The 24,194-nt window shown below is 50.6% G+C and overlaps 1 protein-coding gene across 1 annotated transcript in view; it reads left to right on the top strand.

The window, feature by feature from the left end:
* MACF1 (microtubule actin crosslinking factor 1) overlaps window positions 1–23,522 on the top strand; it is a 348,186-nt gene extending 324,664 nt beyond the window's left edge. The window contains exons 78-101 of the mRNA XM_083369263.1: window positions 344–541; window positions 881–1,009; window positions 2,019–2,192; window positions 2,991–3,146; window positions 3,407–3,613; window positions 4,422–4,541; window positions 5,721–5,890; window positions 6,106–6,265; window positions 6,879–7,073; window positions 8,162–8,290; window positions 8,381–8,524; window positions 8,720–8,902; window positions 9,135–9,252; window positions 9,627–9,790; window positions 10,675–10,837; window positions 12,124–12,278; window positions 13,351–13,425; window positions 14,210–14,227; window positions 16,178–16,295; window positions 16,647–16,715; window positions 18,848–19,059; window positions 19,749–19,859; window positions 21,767–21,890; window positions 22,087–23,522. Of these exons, the coding sequence (XP_083225389.1) occupies window positions 344–541; window positions 881–1,009; window positions 2,019–2,192; window positions 2,991–3,146; window positions 3,407–3,613; window positions 4,422–4,541; window positions 5,721–5,890; window positions 6,106–6,265; window positions 6,879–7,073; window positions 8,162–8,290; window positions 8,381–8,524; window positions 8,720–8,902; window positions 9,135–9,252; window positions 9,627–9,790; window positions 10,675–10,837; window positions 12,124–12,278; window positions 13,351–13,425; window positions 14,210–14,227; window positions 16,178–16,295; window positions 16,647–16,715; window positions 18,848–19,059; window positions 19,749–19,859; window positions 21,767–21,890; window positions 22,087–22,337 (3,543 nt within the window). The 3' untranslated portion in view covers window positions 22,338–23,522. The remainder of the gene's footprint in view (window positions 1–343; window positions 542–880; window positions 1,010–2,018; window positions 2,193–2,990; window positions 3,147–3,406; window positions 3,614–4,421; window positions 4,542–5,720; window positions 5,891–6,105; window positions 6,266–6,878; window positions 7,074–8,161; window positions 8,291–8,380; window positions 8,525–8,719; window positions 8,903–9,134; window positions 9,253–9,626; window positions 9,791–10,674; window positions 10,838–12,123; window positions 12,279–13,350; window positions 13,426–14,209; window positions 14,228–16,177; window positions 16,296–16,646; window positions 16,716–18,847; window positions 19,060–19,748; window positions 19,860–21,766; window positions 21,891–22,086) is intronic.
* The last annotated feature ends 672 nt before the right edge of the window (window positions 23,523–24,194 follow it).

The raw sequence follows: 24,194 nt of genomic DNA, 5'->3' as shown, positions 1-24,194 counted from the left end.
AATAGCCTGCAGCCTTCAAACTGCACCCCCTCCACAGGAAATCCCACCTGAGGCCATCGCAGACCAGTGATCAGCCTTTTGAGAGAGGGGGCTGATGGTCTGCTGGGGCCAGAGCACAGAAGGGCCACGTTGGGTGTAGAAGAGCTAATCGCTCAGCTCCAGGCAGCATCTTCTCCACTGCTTCTGGAGGCAGATTAAGAGGCCAAGGTGGCTGCTTTGAAAGTGCTCCTTGATGCTTTCGGCTTGAGTTGCCTTCTGCAAAGGCAAAGCTCAGCTGAGCTCTTTTTAATGAGGGCTGCAAAGTCAGGCGCCCGTATTTTCTTCACCCACAACACCATCCTAGGTGCTGAAAAACGATGTGTTGGCCCACCAAGCCACAGTGGAGACAGTGAACAAGGCTGGCAACGAACTCCTGGAATCCAGCGCAGGGGATGATGCCAGCAGTCTCCGAAACCGCCTGGAGACCATGAACTCCTGCTGGGAGTCAGTCCTGCAGAAGACGGAAGTGCGGGAGCAGCAGCTGCAGGCAACCCTTCAGCAGGTAGGCGGGGCGGGTCTGCCAGTCTGGTGAGCTGGGAAGATGGAGACGAGGCAAGGGAAGGGCCTTTGCCAGCTCTGGGCTCTTGCCCTGCCCTGGTCCAGAAAGCGGCATTTCTATGACTTTGTTGGCTGGGCCAAACTGTGGAGGAGCTTGCACGGGGGTGTAACGTTCTGTTTTTCATGGCCTTTTGCAGGTAGTTGTTTTTTTATAGTATTATATATGTTGTATACTTACAAGGTATCGTTTTGTAAGTTTGGATTTACTGGGAAATACGGCACTTTTGCTGATCTTGCACTCCAATCCATAAACGTCTCTCCTTGTTCTCTGCATGTGTCACAGGCCCAGGGCTTCCATGGCGAAATTGAAGACTTCCTTTTGTGGCTTACCAGGATGGAAAGTCAGCTGTCAGCTTCCAAACCGACGGGTGGGCTGCCAGAAACTGCCCGGGAACAACTGAATGTCCACATGGTGAGTCATGGGAACTGAATGCTGACTCCGTTGATGGGGGAATTTGGTCTGAGAAAGGGCTTTTTCAATAACATAAGTAGAGAGTTTGTCTAAAAGACAAATACAAATCTTCCAGAAACGATTAAGGGGAAAAGGCTTGTTAAGTTTCATTCTACATTACATAGTCTAGTCACAAAGTCCTCATGAAAGTATGTGGTTTAGCCAAGAATCCTCAAGTCTTGTAGGAAAAAGGTGTCCACAATCAGGTGTGAAAATAGTATGCATCCACTTTAGGACATCTTAACACAACAGGAAGCTAAAAGGGTCCCCAACCCCCAGTCCGTGGACCGGTACTGGGCTGCAGCATGCCAGCAACTGGTCCCCACAAGCAAGCAAAGCCCCATCCGTGGGATCCAGGCGGCACACAAAACTGCACTCTCCAGTCCGTGGAAAAACCTCTCTCCACGGAACCGGTTCCTGGTGCCCAAAAGGTTGGGGACCTCTGTAATAGGAGACTGGATGCTAAACCATACAATGAACAATTGAGGGAACTTGATATGTCTAGTCTAGCAAAGAGAAGGACTAAAGATGACATGAGTCTTCCAATATTAGAAAAACTGCCACAAAGATAATGGGATCAACCTATTCTCCAAAGTATTGAGGCAACAGAAGAAGTAAGAGGTGGAAGACTTATCAAAGAGAGACCCAACCTAGAACTAAGGAGAAATTTCCTAACAATGAGAACAAACAACCAGTAGAACAGCTTGCCTCCCAGAACTGTGGGTGCTCCATCACTGCAGGTGTTTAAGAAGAGATTGAATAGCCATTTTTCTGGAATAGTATAGGCGGTCCTGTTTGAGCAGGAGGTTGGACTAGATGACCTCTAAGATCCCTTCCAACTCTGTTATTCTGAGTCCTGTCATTATCTAAACATTCCCTGAGTCAAAAAGTGGTGGCAAAGAAGAATGTGGTTTATCTTGAGGAGAAATTCTGCAAAATGTCTCTTCTGAAATGCCTCTTTCTGTTTTAGGAACTCTATGCCCAGTTCAAGGCAAATGAGGAGATCTACAGCCAGCTGCTGGCAAAGGGGAGGCTGATGCTTCTGAGCCGTGATGATTCTGGATCTGGATCAAAGATGGAGCAAAGTGTGGCTCTCTTGGAACAGAAATGGGTCCTTGTCAGCACAAAGATGGAAGAGCGGAAGGTAGTGAGCAGGGCTGGTGAGGGACTTGGGTACACCACACACCTGCTTTCTGCACTCAGATTGGTATGATTCAAACACTGGAGGAAGAGGTTGGCCTTTCTCTGGCAGCACATCAGCTCTTTGATTGACAGGTCTGTTTCCAACTTTATACAAGTAAACAGGATTCTCTGCATGTCGGCGTCATGGAGTTCACAGAGGAACTGTTGAAGTTTAGTGGAACAAATGAGTCAGGAAATAGGGCTGGGAGGCAGAAGCAGGAATCTGAGATTGCGGAAGGAGATGTAATCAATAGGAGTTTAGCCTTGGGAAGCAGCATGACACACACCAAGTGCCTTTTCTTGGGAGTTTGAAAGTTGGCAAGGTTGAGCAACACTGCTCTGAATCCTTTGGAAAGTGCAGCCTTGCAGTTCCCCTGGTTGTCTCTGGGCTGGAGGTCAAGCAGCGGTGACTGAATACAGGCAGCAGGATTGGGTCCAGTCCAGCAGGGTGTAAAGGTTGACTGCAATGACTTCTCAAAGCTCATAAATGACCTCTCTTCTTTCAGGAAGCTGCAAAGGGCTGCAGCAGTTTTCTGCCATAGAAAAGTTTCTCTTAGCTATTTTGAGTGGATTCTCTCCAGCACTCTTCACTGGGTGGGGGTGGGGTGAAAGGGAAAGGTATTCACCCCACTGAGAACATGAATGAAATTCTCATTTTGCTCTTGGAGGAGGTGCACGCAAAATCCACGCTCTTGGCCTGGAAGGTCAACCACAGTGAGATTTGTCAGGTGCCCCCTTTTTTTCTGCCTCCCTTATTTAGTCCAAGCTGGAAGAGGCACTCAACTTGGCAACCGAATTCCAGAATTCCCTGCAGGACTTCATCAACTGGCTGACTCTTGCGGAGCAAGGTCTGAACGTTGCTTCTCCTCCAAGTCTCCTCCTTAACACTGTGCTCCCCCAAGTAGAAGAGCACAAGGTAAGGGCACCCCAAACCTCACCCTGTAACAAGGCCCCCCCCCCACACACACACCTCAATCTTCTGCTTAATCTTGGCCTTTTGCTCACGGCTGCCCTGAGGAGCATCGGTTGGAGGATCTCAGGGTGGGACTTCAGCTTTGCCTGCAGGCATCTCTCACTTCACCCAAAGGAAAGAGATTGGCCCCATAATGCCAGGATTCCAAAGAAGAGTCCCTGGAAGGATTTATCTTTTGTTTCCTCTCCATCCACCCACGGCAGAGTTTTGCTAATGAAGTAAACGCTCACCGGCATCAGATCATTGCTCTGGACCAAAGCGGAAACCAGCTGAAGTTTCTGAGCCAGAAGCAGGATGTCGTCCTGATCAAGAACCTCCTTGTCAGCGTGCAGTCTCGCTGGGAGAAGGTTGTCCAGCGGTCAGTTGAAAGGGGACGGGCTCTAGATGATGCCAGGAAGCGGGCAAAACAGGTGAGTGTCCTGCACTTTCTTAGCTGCTCATTGGGAGCCAAACAGGTCAACTTGGGCTTACAAAATAGCATTGTCCCAGATGTCACATTTGCTACCTTATCAGCAGGACCACAGTTCAAATGCATGAAAAGCTGTCGGCTGAGCAGGGAGGGGACGCAGGGAGGGGATTCTGTTGGCGGCCGAGGAGGGGGCAACAGTGTGGGGAGACAGAAGAGGGCATGGCTTGTTTGCTCATAAGGGAGGTTGAGGCAGGATGGGAAGCCCTGTGGAACAAGAAAAGCGTTGGGAAGGTGTGAGCTTGCGCAGGGGAATGGGGGGACCCAACATGGAGAGGGAAAACAAGCTTGGGAAGAAAGAGAGAGTGCACTCAAGGGAGACAGCTGGAAAAGGGAGGAAGCCAGGAATTTTGCCAGGGGAGCAAAGCCAAGGCTCCTGGAGACGAGCGGTGGGTGCAAGGGTCTCTTCGGGAGAGGCAGCAGGGAGAGCCACAGCCCAGACGGAGGGAGGGAGCGATGGGAAAGCATGTGAGGGTGGGGGCGGGGAAAATGCTTTCAGAGTTGCAAGATTTCCGTAACCTCACAGTTAAAGGGGAGTTCATACTTCTGGTTTGGGTCTCCTGACCTGAGGGCCTCTTGGAAAAGGGAGCTCCAGTTTCACCCTGTGGGACTGCCTGAGGAAGAGTCGGGGCCCGGGCCATAAACTACGCCAGGGGGAAAAGATAACCTGAAAGTTGACACAGATTTTGCTGGGAAAAACAAGGGGTCAGATGTGCAACACTCACTCTTTGTGGTACATTTTTACTTTCTAGTTCCATGAAGCTTGGAAAAAGTTGGTGGACTGGTTGGAAGATGCTGAAAATCATCTAAATTCTGAGCTGGAAATTTCCAATGATCCAGACAAAATCAAACTGCAGCTTTCCAAGCACAAGGTTGGAGTCCAGTTATAATGTATTTATATATTAAAATTTGAAACCGCCCATCTCACTCAGTCTACCATTAAATACATAAAAAAACCATCTAAATATTGTACTCCACTAGGAGGGAATTAAAAGAGAATAATCAAAGTTAGCTGGGGGGAAACCCTTCAAGGCACTAAGCAGCCTTCAGGCGGCAAGCTCCTTTGTGAGCCCCGAGTGAGGAGGGCTTCAGAAGGGTGAGGACCCAGCTCACGTCTTGGGGGTGGGGGAGAATATTCCAAAGAGTGGGGTGATGCCAGAGAAGGCTCTCTCTCGGATCCTGCCAGTTGGAATCCTTTGCCTGACAGGGTCTGCAGTGCGCTGGGTGGGATGGGTCCCGCAGGGAGCCTGGCCCACGCAGCGGGCCCTGAAGGTCATCACCAGCACCTTGCATTAGACCCAGGAGCCAGTCGGCAGCCAGGGCAGCTCCCCAGTGGAGGCATCACTTGGGTCTCCTTCGGTCGTCAACACTGCTTGCGTAGCCACATTCTGGACACTTTTCCAGAGGAGCCCCACACAGAGGATGATAGCACTAGTCCAGATGGGAGATGACCGATCCAAGAAGGCTCAAGTTGGCACACAACACAAAGTGTTAAGCGGGAACAAGGACCTGGGAAAGGCTAGGTCAACCCACAGCCTGGGTGAAAAACAGATTGCAAGAGCCCATTGCCAAAAAGGATGGGAGAAGGAAGACCCTCCAGATTTAGGTAGCTGCTGTTGGCTGAAACAAGCTGACCAAGTGATGAGAGTCTTAATCGTGAATTATTTCAGGGGGGCCCTCCCCACAGGAAGCCTCTGACCAGATGTAAACCTTTGGGAACAGCCCAGGCCCTGCTTCCCAGGCCGTGTGGACACAGGTGGCCCGGGTGCAAGAGGGGAAGGCAAAGCAGGAGCCCAAGCGGGCGCCACACATTACTTCTGTGTGCGTAATGAAATACAGGCACCTCTTACGGCTGCCGAGAAAGAGCTCCCGAGGAAGTGGCGGGGAGGGGGGCCAGGAAGCTGCTACACAAGGTGGGCTGGGGCTGCCCGGCCCAGGAAAGCCCCCTGGTCCTCTTCAGTCTGCAGCCTCTCTCTTCAGTCTGCAGAGAAAATGCAGTGATTTGCTTCGCCTTCCCTAATTTTTAAAAATAATTTCTGTCAAAAACTCAGGAGTTCCAGAAAACCCTGGGAGGCAAACAGCCTGTTTATGACACCACCATCCGCACCGGAAGAGCCTTGAAAGAGAAAGCTCACTTCCCCGATGATACCCAACACCTGGATCACCTCCTGGGGGAAGTCCGGGATAAATGGGACACCGTTTGTGGCAAATCTGTGGAGCGGTGAGTGAGAGCGGGTGGCAGGCGCCCTCGGAGCTGACTTCCTCCTCTTTCACTGCTGGGGGCACCATGGAGGTTTTGGGCAGGGGGCAACTGCGAGTCTTGTCAGGGATGCGCCTGGGGAGGCTGGGGAATTCCTGCTCCGTATCTGGCAAGCCTAAGCCCCGTCTGGGCTCCAAGGAGAACGCCCGCCATCTTCCCCGTGGGTCTCTTTGCAGGCAGCACAAACTAGAAGAGGCGCTGCTCTTCTCCGGGCAGTTTATGGATGCCCTGCAGGCCTTGGTGGACTGGCTGTACAAAGTGGAGCCCCAGCTGGCCGAAGACCAGCCTGTCCACGGGGATCTGGATCTGGTCATGAATTTAATGGACGCCCACAAGGTAACGGCTGAGGTGCAGCACGAGGAGCGTGAAAAGAGAAGCAGGCAGCCATCTCGGTCTGCCCCCTGGGCGCCTCCCTTGCAGCAGGCTGGCAGGCTGACTTCCCTCCAGCTCTAAAAAGCAAGCAGAGGTGGCCCTTTGCAAAATGAGCAGCCAGCCTCCAGCTTTGTCACTCTTTCTAAAACAGGTGTGTCCAATCCGCAGCCCATGGGCTGCCTGTGGCCCTGGACAGCTAGTAATACAGCCTCACAAGATTGTAAACTTTCAGCCTTACTACATGCTGGGTCTTGAAACATCTGCAAGAAAACAAGCAAGCTCAGACAGCACCAAAGACCCCTCATTTATACACATTAACCGTACAATATATTTCATATGCATCACTCCATGCAGCCCAGGCACGCTGAAAGTTGAACGTGCCTGTTCTAGAACGTGCTGGAGCAGAGTGGGCTTTGGGAACAGCAATAAGGGAGCTGTTCCGTCGCACTAGTTGCAGTTTGCAGCCTTGCTAAAACATCAGACCAGCTTTGTTAAGGAAAAAATAAGCCACCTCTGACCTTTGCAAGAAAACTATATTTAGCCGCCATGAGTGAAGCTTGGTTCATTTCCTTCTTAGGTCTTCCAGAAAGAACTTGGCAAGCGGACGGGAACCGTCCAGGTCCTCAAGCGCTCAGGGCGGGAGCTGATTGAGAACAGCCGGGATGACACCACCTGGGTGAAAGTGCAACTTCAGGAGCTGAGCAGCCGTTGGGACACAGTCTGCAAGATGTCCGTCTTGAAGCAGACACGGCTGGAGCAGGCCTTAAAGCAGGTGGGGGAAGAGGAGGCAGAGCCACCTTGCACTCACCCTTCTTCTTCCCTCCACAGCCTTTCTGAAAGGAGGAGGGACTGACGTTGTGCCCCCCTCCCTCCCTCTGCTGGTCTTGGAAGCATGCAGGTCACATCTGGGTGGGCGGAGGGCAACGGTCGCAGCAAGGAGAGAAGTTTGGGGGCCCTGTGATTACCTCAGAGGAGTTAAGGTCCAGTGCGGAAAGTACGCCTAGAACTTCATTCCAAACACTCAGTAACCCTGAGGCACCTCAGAGAAGGCCAACCTGCAGTGTGGTTGGGGGGCCCTGAGGGAGATGAGCCTCTCTCTCAGTCCACCACCTGCCTCATGGATAATGGTTGCACTCATAAAATAGTGCTGATCCTCGCCTCCTGTCCTGTTTCAAGTTTCAATCTCTTCCTCTCTCTCCCTCCCTTTCTCTCTCTCCTCTCTCTCCCTCCCTCTCTCTCTCTTTCTCCTTCTCCCTTTCTCTCTCTCTCTCACACACACACGCACGCACACACTGAGGAAAGCAATTTACTCAAGACTGAGGATAATAGCAGAAGGGAAGAAATGAAAATCAACAAAGTCCCTTGGAAAGAGAGTTTGCTTGGTGGTTTTGCTTTCAAGAGAAGAATCCCACCCCCCAAAGTTCAGAGAGCCGAGTTAGGTTTGTCGCAAATCCAGGCTGATTCACAATACAGCAGACCAGGAGATCAAATGGTGGTTTACATCAGAGTGAGCTGGGTGAGGGCTGCCTTTTTAACCAGTCTTTAATCAGGAGAGTTACTTCCCTGCTTGGCAAGGAGCCTCATTAAGTATCCCTATTCTGCTCTCCTCTCGACTGCCTGAGTATCAGAGGCTTGGAGGCCGTGTCTTCCTAGGATCGTTTCAGTTGGGTTGATGATGCCGCTGTTTGATCCAGTGGCTCCCGGCTTGGAGTCTCCTGAGGCTGACGTTCCACAGCTTCAGCTGGAGAAACTTCCTCAGAGTCTTGAGTCCTGGGCATGACACTTCCAGGGCACAGCTGGCCCATCCCGACGGGCAAGTGGCAGAGGTGGAGGACTGACTTAGGGGCGTCTGCTTTTCAGGCTGAGGAGTTCCGTACCGCCATCCACCAGCTGCTGGAGTGGCTCTCGGAGGCCGAGCAGAGCCTCCGCTTCCGGGGAGCTTTGCCTGATGACACGGAAGCTCTGCAGTCGCTCATGGATGTGCACAAGGTGGGAGGGGCTCCCATGGACGCGGGGTGGCCCAGGGCAGGGCAGAGGGGCCGCGAGTAACGGTGGGAGCCTTTGTGTTGGCTTGTGCAGGAGTTCACGAAGAAAGTGGAGGAGAAAAGGCTGGATGTGAACTCGGCGGTGGGGATGGGAGAGAGCATCCTGCCTGTCTGCCATCCAGACTGCGTCACCACCATCAAACACTGGATCACCATCATCCGTGCTCGATTCGAAGAAGTGAGTTGCCGTGTGGACATTGGCCTCTCATCCACGGAGTTGGGCCTGTGGTGATGGCTGAAGGGTTCCTTTGGTTAATTGTGGGGTGTTCTGCACCTGTGGAATAATCAGTTCGAGGTCTCCCTGTCTTCACCCTTCCAGACGCACAGCCTTCTCTGCCTCTCAGTCTTTTTTCTTGGCCTGTTTCTCCTCCAGGTGCTCACGTGGGCGAAGCAGCACCAACAGCGGCTTGAAGTGGCGCTCCTGGAACTCATGGCCAACGCGGAACTGCTGGAAGAGCTGCTGACGTGGATCCAGTGGGCAGAGACCACGCTGATCCAGCGGGACCAGGAGCCCCAGGATATCGAGCAGGTCAAAGCCCTCATTGCGGAGCACCAGGTAACGGCCGTCCCTGTGTTCTCCTGGCCCCTTCCTCAAGGAGAACATTCCCATTGGATGCATTGATTGCAGCAAGCGCCGAAAGTGCTCAGTGCCTGCCGTGGACGGCAGACGTTCTCAGCGGCAGTGCCACGACCGTTGCCTCTTCAGGCTTTGAGCTCTAATGTTCCACAAGGGAGGCTGAGAAAAGTAGCCGGGCCTTTGCAAACTGTTGCGTCTTTTCTCCTTCCAGTCCTTCATGGAAGAGATGACCCGGAAGCAGCCAGATGTGGACCGTGTCACCAAAACATACAAGAGGAAAGCGACTGAGCCAGCTCACGGCCCTTTCCTGGAAAAATCCCGCAGCAACAGTAAGTTGTTATAACTTGGGGTGCCACCCGCAAGTGCCGGCGGTGCGGGGTTGTGGCGGAAGCCTGCAGAGAGCCCTGCCGTGGTTCCTTCCCACCTGGCCTGGCCCGGCATCAGCAGTTGCCAAGCAGTCAAGCATATTCCCTGCAGGCTCAGCCTGTGAATGGTCGTCTCTTTTAGGGTTGGTCCTACCTCTCAAAACCCAGGTCTAAACAAAGTGATCTCACCTGTCCCCGGCTGAGGGGAAAAAGAAAAACCTTTTGGCAGTTTTGATGGGTGTTCCCCATTTTCTCCTCTGCTCCTTTCCTTTCCCCCTTTTTCATGCTCTGGCTTGGCTCGGCTTGGCCTTTCTCAGCTCATCTGCTTTTTATTCCAGGAAAGCCCTTGAACCAGGCAGCCCCTCCTCCCCTGCCAATCCTCTCGCAGTCTGAAGCCAAGAACCCACGCATCAACCAGCTCTCGGCACGCTGGCAGCAGGTGTGGCTCCTGGCACTGGAGCGGCAGCGCAAGCTCAATGATGCCCTGGACAGGCTAGAAGAGGTGAGGATCCTCTTCCGGATGTGGGACAGGCAGGAAATGGTAACCAGATTTGAAGGTTAGGGCTGATCTGAGTTTCAGATACACAAGCACAGCTGGTGCACATCCCTCTCCTCCCACAGCAGCTGCCACCTTGCCCTTCCTGCCTTCCCCATTCCCCATCCACTTGCTCACCTACCCTGGAAGCCACTGAAAAGCTGACACCTCCTAGATGTGTTGGCCATTTCTTGGGACTTATTATACTTAGGCCCACTTGGAGGTCTCCGGCTGCAGGAATATCCCATGAAATAAGTGTCACCTTCTGCCATACACAGGAGTTCCTGGTCAGTTCCAGCAATAACAACAGGCCTTGGCAGTGAATACATTTTTTCTGTTGTCATCTCACAAAGAGAAAGAGGCAACTCCCACAGTTGTGTCTGAATGCACAGAACTGACTAGGAAAGAAAAGGCTCCCCCTTTTTCCGGTACTCTCACCCCACCCGCTCACACATAGACACAACCCCAAGGAGCCTCCATATTCTAATGATGCCCAATTCAAGCAGTGATGCCTGTGGCCCTGGGCTGGGGCAGGGAAGGATATGTCTGCTCTTGATCTTGCAAGAAAGTGTTGACTGCTGCTCCCCAATGCTTTTCAAGGTGGCCCATTTTGGGGTCTTCTGGCCTTACAGAATATGCTTAGATGAATGTGAAAATCACATCCATTAGTTGCAAAAACTACCTTGAACACAGCCTGAGTTGACTCAACCCAGTAAGCTTCAAACCTACCCAAGGTTAAGTCTAGCAAAATAAGCCCAAGTTGGGCCAATGGATCTGAGCTGTCTTTAACTGACCAACTAAGCATCTTGTGTGAACAGAGCACATAACCTTTTTCTCCTTCTATTTCCAAGCTGAAAGAGTTTGCAAACTTTGATTTTGATGTATGGCGGAAGAAATATATGCGCTGGATGAACCACAAGAAATCCCGTGTGATGGACTTCTTCCGGCGGATTGACAAAGACCAGGATGGGAAGATCACCCGGCAGGAGTTCATTGATGGGATCCTGGCCTCTAGTGAGTGGCTGCTTGTTCCAAGTCTTGCTTTGCTTGCTGGGCAACTGGGCAACTGAGCAGCAAGAAGTGTGGCTGCATGGCACACAAGTTTTTTTTCTGTCTGATCACCCCAAGGCACTGGGCTTGTTTTGCACAGAGGCAGATGGCCATCCATACCTGGTAGCCAGGTTGACTTGCAGCTCAAGTGCTGGAAAGCTGCAGGTGGAATAGCAAGAGCACTTAGACTTATATACTGCTTCACAGTGCTTTACAGCCCTCTCTAAGCGGTTTACAGAATCAGCCTATGGCCCCCAACAATCCAGGTCCTCATTTTACCAACCTCGGAAGGATGGAAGGTTGAGTCCACCTTGAGACGGTCAGGATCGAACTGCTGGCAGTCAGCAGAATTAGCCTGCAATAATGCATTCCAACCACTTCCTGCCTGATGCACCAGTTTGTGCAGGGATTTCTGGGTATCCCACAGTGGTGCCCCTCAATCAGTTAAAGTGACATCATTGGGCTATGGAATGTGTAACTCAATGGAGGCCAGGCTGTAGCTTCATGGCAGGTGGGAGTGGGGGTGAGGACAGAGAGAAGCATGCGGGAGGGACCTCAGCACCTCTCTTGGTTCCCCTTCCCTCTGTCCCTGGAAACTTTACCAAAAGAGAAAGCCTTCAGTTCCACGTAACCTGTTTTTATTTACTTCCTTGCGACACACTTGGTTGTCTTTATGTTGATCCAAGATGCCCTTAGGTGGTCCCGAGTGGTGCTCATGGCCAGGCAGCCATTTTCCACAGCTGTTGGGGCTGGGGTGGGGGCGGGGTAATGGGGCCTAATGATTCTGCAGCAAACTCAGTAAGCCAACATTGTTTCTTTGGCCATCATTTCCTTATTTCTGCTTATATCAATATTAGGAAAAAATCCAAAACCACATTTCTGCCCACTTCACACAACACGGAAGGGTGTGAAAAATGATAACCCCAAAGCCAAGCACTTTGAACAAGCTGTGTCTTGCAAGGCCACTTAAGCCCCCATCTCTGTGTCTCTCAAAGCCGAGGTGAATGTCGCTCTCTCGCTTGTACCAGGCACCTAACCGTAACTGGAGCCAGATGAAGTTTCCACTTTGCCTAATGTTGCTCCGTCTCTTGCCACAGAGTCTGCTCATCTTACTCCCCAGAAACAAAGGCTGAGGCCTTTTTTGCCTGGTTTGGGAAGGGAGGAGGCCGTGCCCGGGAGTGGCAGGGGCCCATCATTTTGAAAGCTTCGCTGAAGGGACCTGCGTCCTTCTCTTTCTCTTCCTTCCCCAGAATTCCCCACATCGAAGTTAGAAATGACGGCTGTCGCTGACATCTTTGACCGTGATGGGGATGGCTATATTGACTATTATGAGTTTGTAGCTGCTCTGCACCCTAACAAAGATGCTTACCGGCCAACAACAGATGCGGACAAAATCGAGGATGAGGTAGGGGTTTGGCTGAGGGACTCGGGGCGGGGGGAGAAGAGAGAGTAAACCGGCCTGTCCCTGGGCTCTGCAGGCCACTGATCGAGAGGGTGCATTGTCACTTCTCTCCACAACTGCATTTCTTGATCAATTCCTGGGGTTTCATGAGAAAGACGTAGGTGGAACTGCAGTCCTCCCATTTACTGTTCCTTGTGGCCCCCTTTTCCCTTTATTTCTCAGAGATGGAACTGTTGAATCTGGGATCCCCTTTCTCTTCTGGGAGGATTTATCAAAATCATTGGAATAGAGTAAACTGAATTCACCAGAGATTATTTTCCCCCAAAGCAAGGATACCTCCCTTCTTCCTCGCCCCCCCCCCCACTTGGCAGCCTTCCAGCTCTCCCATTCCTCCCAGGTGTCTCCCCCTGCCTTTATTTCCCCATGCGTTGTGTTATGTTTGCGGCAGTGTTCGTAGTTTAATCATAGAACATGGAATAACAGAGTTGGAAGGCACCTTGAAGGTCATCTAGGCCAACTCCCTGTCTAATTGAGGCACATTCTTTTACTGACAGTTCATCTTAATCAATAGGTAATAATTATATGTGAATTTATTTTGAGTCTGCATCCTGCCATTTTTTAGAGTGTGGCATGCAAATGCAGCTAGGGTGGGTCGCCTGCCCACCCTAATCAGGACTGGTTTCCTGCATCTGGCGCTCCAGCTTGACCAGGGGGAAACCAGGGGTGGCACGGGACTTCCGTGTTGGTGCACTTTCCCTGCCCCCGCCCATCACTCTCTTTGGTTGGACTTCTGTCATTCAGAGTCACCCTTCTTTGGGGCAAGCGCAGTCTCGGCCCGTGCTGTCCGTTGCATAGGAACGCAAGGCAGAGAGGCTGGAGCAGGGCTTGAGCACCGTTGCCCAGCCGGAACTGGCCAGCAGTCCGAGATCACCACACAGCAGCAAAGGCTGCCCAAATAGGCAGCCACCCGTTTGAAGCCAGTGTGGAATGAGCGCCAGGAGCACAGGCTGGCTTCTGTCCCGTGCGAAGTCAGCTTTCTGCAGCAGCCACTTCCTTCCTGCCTCTTCCTTGACAGGTGACGAGGCAGGTGGCTCAGTGCAAGTGCGCCAAGCGATTCCAAGTGGAGCAGATTGGAGAGAACAAGTACCGGGTAAGGAGAAGGAGCCAGGATGGGGCTGTCTGTGGGGGCCTCAGCAGTCTGACGGGGGCCTGCCAGTGCAGTGCCCTGTTGTGGGAAGGAGACCTGCCCACCCTGCCGGGAAGCAGGCTCTGCGCCCACAGACTGAACTCCCGGGGTGCGGGGGGGTGTCCATGGTGCTCTGCAAAGAGTATAGAGAAAGCTGCTCCCGTGAGCCTCTGTGTTGGGGGGTTGTTCTGCCTCAGAGTACAATCCTTTCTCAGTTTCTTTCTGGATGCTCACAGAAAAATGGGTTCAGAAATGGGATTTTATCCTATTTCTGATTTTTGTTTGAAGCTCCTCGAATTTGCCCTCTGTCGGAGCTTCTCTGTGTCCCTTGAGCTGACTGGATTTTAGCCAAGGCATCAGTGGAGATTCTCAGTTGTCCCAAAGGCGCTTTCTTCAAAAAGCAATTGGACTTTATTTTTCCTTGAAGACGTTTCACTTCTCCTTCTGAAGAAAGCACCTTTGGACCAAGGCAAAGCTTCAGGAGCTGCTTCGGGGGCCATTCTTGCAGGGAGGGCGGGGGCGGGATGGAGACCATGGCCCAATCCATGGCCCAATCCAGAGCTTGGCATAAGGTCCTTGGGGCCACTCATGGACCTTTCTGCTGGCCGCCCTTTGTTTTAATACTTAAATGGAGGAGGAGCAGTTTAGCAGTAGGGGAAGCACAGAAAACAGTGTCAGCATTGTTGCCCTGTGTGATGTGTTCTCTCTTCTCCCTTTCTCTTCTTGTTTGCACCACCTTCTCCTCTAGTTCTTCCTCGGCAACCAGGTACAGTGAGTCTTGCAGAGCTGCCTCTGCCTTTTCCTGTAGCTAATTCTCCTTCCAAGATGTGCATGTATAATTGGCCTGTCTGTTTCCACACCGGCCTTTTCATAACTATGATTGTTGTGCTTGTGGATGTATTAACTTGACAGAGTTGCTGGTATATACAGAAATGTACTGACGCAACCAGGCAATGGCCTCCAATTATAAAAACAAACACAGAGTCACACATGGAAGTTGGACTGTCCTGCCGATGAGCCAGACAGAAATTCTCAGTCTCAGAAATTCCAGGAAGGGATAAAATAAGGAAACAGCTGGCCTCTGCTTCTGGATACTCAAAACTGGCTGACCAGAGGAACCAGAGTTCAGGGGTCAGGCCGTGGACCGCCGTGGCTGGTGGAAACCATCTCTCCCAAACTGACCCCTGAATAGGAGGAGACCTTCGGCTGAACTTTCCAACCTGTCTTGGGAGGCTCAGGGACCTTCCCTCTGAATCAGACTTCACATCTACCATCCTGCAGCTTTCCTCCTGTCCGATGAGAGCTGGGGGTAGCTGAGCCTGGCCCAGAGTTTGGCCCACTACACATAATTGCAAGTTTGACCAAGTATTCTGTATATCGGCATCTTTCCACGGCTTCCTATTAATTTTCCATTGCTTTGGAAATGCAAGTCCCTAATTCCTCTGGAAAAGTCCCTTCCATAAATAGCACTAAATCTCCAAGCCACCTGCAGGGCCCTTTCAACAAGACAGGCGGTCTCAGCTGCTGTGGAGGTATTCCTGTTTTCATTGCTGCTGAGTTCAGTGTCACATCCTGTGGCCTGATTGGGGAGGGGATGGCAGTGAATGTCGGCAGTTAACCTTTTTTGGCCAAATCCGACACAACAAATGAAATTTCAGTTTCCTAGATCAGTTGAGGGGAAAAAAGGTAATAGCTTATCTGTTCAGGCACCCAGAATTACGGATGGAAATGATGGTTACATCCGTAGGTCCATGACCCCTGAGATGTGACAATGCCCTCTTTCCATCTGAAATATTTGGGGGAAAGAGAAGGCAGTCTGTGGGGCTAAAAAGTAGCCCTGGGGTGGAAGCTGATGGGAACTCAAGATGCCGCTAGAGATTAAGCACGTGGCTTAGGTCTGGGCCGTCCCTGACCATTCAGAGCAAATTTTTGGCGCTGCCTGTGATCCTGGCAATTAATCAGTTAATCGGTACTCTGAGGTTGCTGCTCCTTCAGGCACTGTGTTGCAGGGCCACCTGTCTCTGGCTGCTGCCAATCACGCTTCTGCTGGGGGGGGGAATCCATGCTGGAAAGCATTTTGGTGGAGGGTTTTGCTCTCCTTCCTGATGAGACTGCAGCCATTGGGCCTCCAGCTGGTCTCTTCCAAAAGGGCCGAAGCCAAGTTGCTTCCAAAAGACTCAAATCTCTTGAGGGGAAGTGTGGAATCCAGACTCCTCTGACTGTCAAAGCAGCCCAAATTGGCCCAAAGAGAAACGGCCATTCGGGGTGCAGCAGACGTGGGCAGCTGCCGAGCAGGAGAGAGGAGCCCTGGAGCTGACCTGCAGGCTGACACCCCCCCCAATCGTCTTTTGGCATCTTTCTCATGCAGCGTTTTGTGGCTGGCTGGGATTCACTGTTTGTCCTTGATCACAAGGAGGCCTTGGCTTGGGGTCCAGCAAGATGGGCTTCTGGCCACCTGGGGTCCATTGGATCATTCCACTTTTTTAATCATTAAAAATTTAAGAAATTAATTATTAAGAAAGATGGTAATTAATTGATTTAATAAGAATAATATACTTAATCAAATTTATGATCCTTTTGTAAAATAATTTCCTCTGTCACTTTCAAAGGCAAACTGGGGCGGGTGGTGGGGAGCTCCACACATGGACTTTTTGAGAAGAACACCTTAGTATGACAGCGCGATTAAACCGGCTCCCTCTTTGCATCTTTGTGACAGTTCGGGGATTCCCAGCAGCTGCGGCTGGTCCGTATCCTGCGTAGTACAGTCATGGTTCGTGTCGGCGGAGGATGGATGGCTCTGGACGAGTTTTTAGTGAAAAATGATCCTTGTCGAGGTAGGAGATGCATCTGCTTCTTAACGAAGGTTTTTCCCGGGAAACCTCAATCCCGGTGACTGCCAAGGAGCAGGAAGGGGAGCTGCCCTGGGGGTGAGCCTGAGGGGCCCCAGAAGACCAGCCCAGGGAGCGTTGCTCAGCGCCAGGTCCGTGAGAAAAGGAGCCGCTGGCACTCTCAGCCACGAGCACCAAGGGGTCACACCCAGACAGGAAGCGCCTTTCTCTGGGTCGAAGGTCCCGCTCCTTCGGCCGCCGCCTGGGCCGCCCTGCATGCCGCATGAAGGAGGCCCCCTCCCTGCCCTGCTGCTCCCCCCCCCCGGTGGCCGCACCTGTTTCTTTTCTCTGTTCTAGTTCACCACCCTGGCAGTAAAATCAAACGCTCCGACTCCAGCTCTTCAATTGCCAGTCAGTCTCCGATAGGTTGGAGGTTTTTCTTCCCTTTCTCTGACTGCCCTGTTGGGAATGGCTTTGCTGCTCTAACCTGCCTCGGTTGGTGCCGAATGCTGGAGCCTGCACTGTGCTTGGCCAAGGAAGGGGGTGCAGAGCTCCTGCTGGCCAACTGGCTGCAGCTCTTCCCCCCCATCCCCCCCATGGGGTCCACTCCTCCCCCCTCCCGCCACGTCCTCCGGCTCAGCTGACCCTCCTGGGTGGCCCGAGTGAGGAGCGGGGCGTGAGAGCCTGTGTGGATGCCATGTGCTTACTTGCACGCTTCCTTCTCTGCTTTTCTGCTCCTGGAAGTACTTGACTGAACGGACTGAACAAAAGATAAATAAAAAAATAAAACGGAATTCAAAAAGTTAGAAAGACGAATGGAAAGTAACGGTAGCAATAAAAAAAAGTTACATTTGCTGATTTTTTTTAAATGCAGGGGAAGCATCCTCAAAGGGGCCTTTCTTGCAGATTCTGACACTGGGCAGACTCCTCACAGGAGACTTCTGCCCTCAGGAACCCAGAGCCGTTTGGATGGCAGAAGTTGAGGACGTTCTGTTGCAGAAGCCCTGAGCAACCAGGGCACGTGGCTGACTTCAGCCTTTCTGTGATCTCTGCTGCTGTGTTTTAACACTGGTCACAATTTCTGGATACTTGCCAAACTTTGACCAGCAGCCCAGGATTCTCCAGGCAGCAGAGCTAATATGAAAATTTTTGAAGTCCGCTCACTTGAATGACACCCAGGTTGAGGAAGTCTACTTCAGCCCCGTTCCCTTTCTCTAGGGAACAGAAGAGATGTTATTTTATCCTTTAGTATCACTTCCTCCTCGTGTTGAAGTCTCAGCCTGTGCTGGTTTGGGTGTCTCTAATTCAAAAGTACTTTATCGGAAGCCAACAAATTCCCTTTCCTTGGTCTTTGGAGTTGTGATGTTTCTGGCAGGTTCACACTTGCCTTTCCTCCCAGGGTTTCTCCTGAACTTGGCTGGATGCTTCTGGCTGGAAAACCTCCACCGTTTTCTCTCCCCTGGTGCCTTCCAGGTGTCTGGCTGAGAGTTCTGGGGCGTTGAAGGCAAACTTATGGGAAAAGCCGAGGGGATGGATTGGATGGGAGGGCTCTCGGCTTCCAAGCCCTTTTGACTTTGTGATTGCCACACTTCCGTTGCTGTGCTGTGGCCAGTTGTTGCTTAGCTCCCCATGATTCCAGAACAAGACTCAACGCTGATCCTACAAGGCTTTTGCAGTGTGGCTTACTTAACCAAAATACCAATGTGTGTGCTTCTGTTGGTTGAGTTTTGTATTTTCCAAAGATTGTGGATTCTGTCAACACATTTGCTAATAAGTCGGGGATGGGGGTTTTTTTCAATTTCTTGATCCCACCAGTTAATTTTATTTCAGCCTTTGGAGAAGAAGAAAAACTTTTCAGGTGAGAGTATCGGCCAGTGATGGCCTCTGGCAAGATTCCTTTTCCTGGATCTTAGTGCTCCAAAGGATTCATAAGACATTTTATATGGCCGATGCAAGCCATCTAATTCCAGTGAAGAGCAGATTCTGATTGGCGATGCATTGTCTAACGGCCTCTGGATCTCCCCCAACCCCCAGTTTTGATCCTCCTTTTTCGTGACTGGCGCTGATCGGCCTTGTTGGGGGCCCCGGGCCTGCCTCTCTATCTCCAACATTCACCCAGCCTCCACCGGTCCACTGGCTTACTGCAGTTTTAGCTTTGTGGCTTCTTCGCTGGGCTGACAGTGAAGAACTTTGGGGAGGAGCCCCCTCGGCAGGTGGGGCCATTGAGAGGGAAAGGAGTTTGGATGCCTGCTCTGGTCATGCAACTCCACCCCTTTCCTAACCCTGATGCAGCCCTGCAAACCTCTAGCAAGGCACACTGCTGGGGGGGGGAGCGGCAGCTGAGCGGCTGGGGCTTTGCACGATGACTGGCCTGCATCAAGCGAGGGGGGGCTTTTCCTGCCTCATTCAGTCATTTAGACAGCTGAAGAGGTCTTTTTGTCCGGCTGGAAGAAAATGACTGCATGCCTCCAGCAGACTCCAAACCTGGGCCATTAGTTGGTCCTTTCATTTAGGTGTCTCCAGCTTTGCCATCCACATTTTGTGTTCTTTTCTTACAGCCCGAGGCAGGACTAACCTTGAGCTTAGAGAAAAATTCATTCTACCAGAGGGCGCATCTCAGGGAATGGCACCATTCCGGTCCCGTGGCCGGAGGTCCAAGCCTTCCTCGCGGGCCGCCTCCCCCACACGGTCCAGTTCAAGCGCCAGCCAGAGCAATCACAGCTGCCCCTCGGTGCCATCCTCTCCTGCCACACCTGCCAGCGGGACCAAGGTGAGAAGCAGGCTCTTTCTTCACCTGGTTTCCTTGGCAATGGGCTCTTTCCCCTCAGCCTTGAAAACACAAAGGGCTTCTGAAAGTCTCTGTTGAGTTGTGGTGCAGGTAGCTGGGGAAGGCTGCTTTGTCTCAAAGCCCCCCACCAAGCCGGCCCCAGAAGCACCACAGGTGGGGCCCGTGATCATCTCCTCAGGCAGAGGCTGCGGCCCAGAGGGGAGCTCGCTCGGCTGACCTAGGGAGTCTTCACACCAGGTTCTCCTGTCCATGTCGGAAGAGTTCCATCTGACCTTTCCATTTGTGCCTTTCCAATGGCTCCACATTCAAGAAGAGGCCGAATTTCTCCTCTTCTTCACACTCCCCCCAAACGGTTGCTAGTCTTCCCCACAATATGGAATGTGTTTTTTTGTTGAGCTTTTTACCAAGACATTTTTGTGCATCACACAGTTCTGTGCCCTGTGTCAACCTAGTTTTGTGTTCATTAGCTTCATCATTATCATCATTAGTATATTATTATTATTATTATTATTATTATTATTATTATTATTATTATTATTATTATTATTATTATTATTATTATAGGATTTATATCCTTTTCTGTTTTATTTCCTTCCCTCCCTCTCCCCCCTCCATTCATTTTGTTTGCCCCACCCGTCCTTCAAACTCTCTTTGGATTTTCCATTTCACAGACTCCGCATCACTTCACCCGTTGTTATGATAAACCCTGGTTGGTAAACAGCAAGGCAGGTACCCCCCTGAGGGGCTGCGATAATGCCGACCTCCACCTGTCTGCTTCTGAGGTAGAGTATGGCTCCGGTGGGCAAAAGGAAGGCCTCGAGTCAGCTTCCTCTCCTGCATTCCCCACACCTTTCTCTGCAGAGGTTGGCCGTATTATTATTTAGCCTATGGCATGTCATACATGGACTAGCAATCTAAATTAGCATTTCAGCTAGATTAGTAAAACCCAATAAAATATAAATATTAAAAAGAACTGTGTTCAGATTCCGACGTCTAGGCCATCACACCATTGAAGCACGGTACAATTTATATTTTTAAAAAACCGGATACTGGACCCAGTATATGCCCTCAGCCTACAGCCGGTCATGACGTACTGTACAGTTTGACGTGGGACCCCACAATCACGCTGAGGGGAGATTACTGTGCCCCATTTATGCGAAGAGTCCCGGCAGACACTGTGTGAGGTGCGAATCCTATTCAGGTTTGTCCATTGCTGACGTGGTAGTTCAAAGCTCAGCACATGGGGTCATTTATATGGGCAATCAGTGGCCCGTTTGCCTTTGAGGCTGACTCTGCAAAACATCTGAAAGCCCAGCAGGCACCCTCAGAACCACAGTTTGAGGCTGTTCCTCTTTTTAAGATGATGTTCTTAATTAAGAACATCTTCCAAGAGGAGAAAGCTGCCCAAGCTTAATAAAAAGGATGTAATAAATACTGGGGTCTTTTTTAGAAATAAAGGTTGGAGAACGAAATGGAATGAAATGAACCTTTATCGTCAAAGTACAATTATGTGTACATTGAGATTAGCTGAGCCTCCCTTTGTGCTCCCACCCCCCAACACACAGTGACAACAAACCCTCCATCTTACTACACCATGTGTAAGTTCACACTTGAATAATAAGTGTCTTTTAATTTGTGTTTTATTACTTTCCTCTTAAGTGTTTTTTAGGTTCAGGGTTCTAGGTGGGCCATTCTTTGTTTTCATTTCCATAACAACAACTGCCTCTCCCCCCCACTCCATCAGGAGGAGCCTGGCCTGGGGGTCAAACCATTTATGCCACCTTGGCAGTTTAGTGCCGTGCTGCAGGTCCTGACCGTCCCCCTGGGGTTTTAGAAGGTGCTGGCAGAGGTTGTGGTGGCAAGGTCTGCCTTCATTTTTTTTTTCTGTCAAAGAGAAAGTAAAGTACAAGAACAAAAAGATAACATGCCAATAGTAAAATGCAAAAGAAGTAAACAAGGGATCTAGAATGCCATGGATATTACAATTTTCCAATGTATCATTAATTACCCAGGAATTACAGCATATATTACAGCATATACAGCATATATATGATTTTAAAGCAGTAAAAATCACCATTAAGCTTTCTGCTAAAAATGCAGCCTAGGAACTGTGGCCAACACAAGTTAAAATAAATAGAATCTAAAGTTATAATACTAGATGAGGTATGTGTTCAAGTTACAGGTCCAAGCACTGAATTTTACTTTAGATTTATTTTATGATAGGGAATTTTGGGCCCCAAAGCAGCTCCCTTCTCTGGAAAGCACCAGGGGCCTCACCTCGTGACCCACTTCTTCCTTGGGGGACCCTAATGCACAAGCAGAGCGAATGTCCTTCCTCCTTCTAAACAGGCGTTTGGAAACTGACTGAGCCCCTCCAAAGCACCCTTCCCCAAGGCAAGGGCCAGGTCTGGCTCCTTTTTAAAAGTTATTTCAGCAAGGACAGCCGTTGGATTAACCAGCTCGGGTTCCTCTGGCCGGCCAGCCCGCTTTCCTCCCTGGCCTCGCGATGAGGCAGTTCGCGCATGGGGCATAATCATCTGCTTGGCTTGAATTCACCCAGCCTGCTGGGCCAAGCCTCCCCAAGGCCATGTGTGAAGCCTGACTCCACTTTGCAGCTGCTCCTGAAGCCCAGGGCTTCTCTGAGGCTCTTTCTGTGGCTCTGTAACAAAACATTTGCCTCCATCCCAAGGTTGCTCTCTCCTCGGCCAGCAAGTTGAAACGGCCCACTTTCCACTCCAGCCGGACGTCTCTCACTGGGGATACCAGTAACAGTTCCTCACCAGCTTCTTCCGGTGCCAAAACCAGTCGAGGTGGTAAGTTCCAAGCTAGATTTGGAAGCACCACAGGCAAATGGTCTGCGTTGGGAAGCCCACTACGGCCTCCCAAACCATTGGTAGACCATGCGGAATTCTTTTTTGGTCTTATTTTTTTGGAGGGAGGGTTGAACACAGTGCTGTTAAATTCTTTCAAGATTCCCTCACAATGTAAAGATTTGTTTTTGACTTTCAGATCCTAAGAAAACAGCCAGTCGCCCCACCAGCCGTGCAGGCAGCCACGCAGGGAGCCGAGCCAGCAGCCGACGAGGAAGCGACGCTTCCGACTTTGATCTCCTGGAGACGCAGTCTGCCTGTTCAGACACTTCGGAGAGCAGCGCAACGGGAGGGCCAAGCGGCTCCCGGCGGGGCCTGGCCAAGCCCTCCAAAATCCCCACCATGTCCAAGAAAACAAGTACGGCCAAATCTCCGGGCCCCAAGAGATAATACAGCATTCACGCGATGTCCAGCTTTGCACAGACAACGGAAACCTGTGTGTCCAGTTTTTAACCCTGCTTCATACATTGGATGTATATTTATTCTACGTGGGAGAAATTATATTGTTAAAAGTGTAAAAGAAAATTGTGTTATGAAGCTGCCTTATTTGGTTCTCTCTTTTTTTTATAGTTTACTTTTTCATGTGAATATTTATGTAGATAAAACTTGCCTTCTTTGCAATGGGGGCCCAGGGGAAACCTGAACATGGGAGAGAAGCAAAAGGTCAAGATGTGAAAATGTAAAAACAAACAAATTATATAAATAGGATTTCTGTGCAGTGCAGGAGAAGTTCCTGCGTTATCATTTAGGATTGTTTCCTAAGTGCATCTTTATAAAAATTAACGCTGTTTCAGCAAGAGAAATTATATTTAAAAGCAACATCTGAAGATCCAACATAAGAAAGGAACTTTCTTTTTCTTTCTCCTTGTAAATCACAGATACCTCAATAAGAGAGAAATGCAGAGTGAGGGGGCTTGTTTCCAATTTTAAAGATAAATTCTTATGGTTTTACCTGAAGATAGTTTGAAAATGGACCTTTGCACATGCTTTTTTGAATAAAGAACTTCACTGCAATACTGTACTTTGCAAAAGGAAAGTCCTGCCAGGCTTTCAAAGAACAACATTTTGTGGGATTACAACAGCAGAACCGTTGTAGGGAGGTAAAACCATGTGGTTTTAGCAGTGAGAGGATGGGAGGATCTTAAATTTGCTTCTCTTTAGCCGCAAGATAACACATTTCCAAAAGGCAACCCATGAGTGGAAGGACTGCCTTGACTTTTTAGTTCACAGACTGCAACTAAATGGCTTTCTTAGGCTGGTTCAGGCCTCTCCAGCCAGCAGGACCCTGCAGGGTCTCTGCTGTGGAGCAGCCAGTGGCCTTTGACGCCCACCCCCCACCCCGTCCTCCTGGGGAGGTGGAGGAGCATCACCAGCAGACCCTCTGGCTCTGGACGCCCCTGGTCTTCCTCTATTTATTCACTTGTACTCTTGTCCCTACTCGGACTGACCACATTGCTGTGTGATTCTCTCAGTTGGTTTAATTGAGCCAGAACCGGAAGCTCTACCAATGAATTGTTTAAAAACAAACACATTTTGTATTAAAATTGCTTGCAGTAATAAAAGTGAAGCAAAGTGTCTCTTATTTTATGCTGCCCAGAAAGTTGGAAGAGGCGAGTGATCAGGGTCCTCCCGGGATCCCTCAGTCCTAAGGATGCCTGAAGCACCCGCTGAGGTGGAAGGATTGGGTCGCCCAGGCTGATGCCAAGACCAAGCTCTGACCCACTGCTCGGATTCATCTGCTTCTGCCTGATCAACATCTCCAAAGAGCTGAAGGCCACATACCCATTTAGTAAATGATTAAAAGATACCTGCTCCCCTAGTCATAAGCTGGCCAGCCTGGGATCCCACCAATTAGGGGGGAAGCCTCACAGTTTCAATGCGCTCCTATGGCCAATAAAGGCAGAATGTTGCCACACAAGCAGCTTTGGGGGATACTGGGGTAGATCCCCTCTCCCCAAAATCCATGTGCATCATCCTCAATTAGCACGGCCTGTGTGCACTGCAAGAATCTGCAAATATCAAGATGGGAGAAGGCAATTTCAGGAAGGGCTGGCACCATAAGAACATTCCCAAACCTAAAGAGGCCTGACGGATGGCATGGATAAGTCTTGAGCTGATGCTGGGATGACAGAATGCCTGTGGCTTCACACGTATTTCTAGGAAATGGAGGTTCCAGAACCAGATGCCTTCTGTCAGGACCCACCCCAATCCACATCTTAGGAAAATAAAGAACTCTTGGAGCCACGG

Source organism: Vipera ursinii (assembly GCF_947247035.1).
Source record: "Vipera ursinii genome assembly, chromosome: 9".
Taxonomy (NCBI): Eukaryota; Metazoa; Chordata; class Lepidosauria; order Squamata; family Viperidae; genus Vipera; species Vipera ursinii.
Note: the sequence above shows the minus strand (reverse complement) of the source record. Positions and strands in the feature narration are given on the sequence as shown.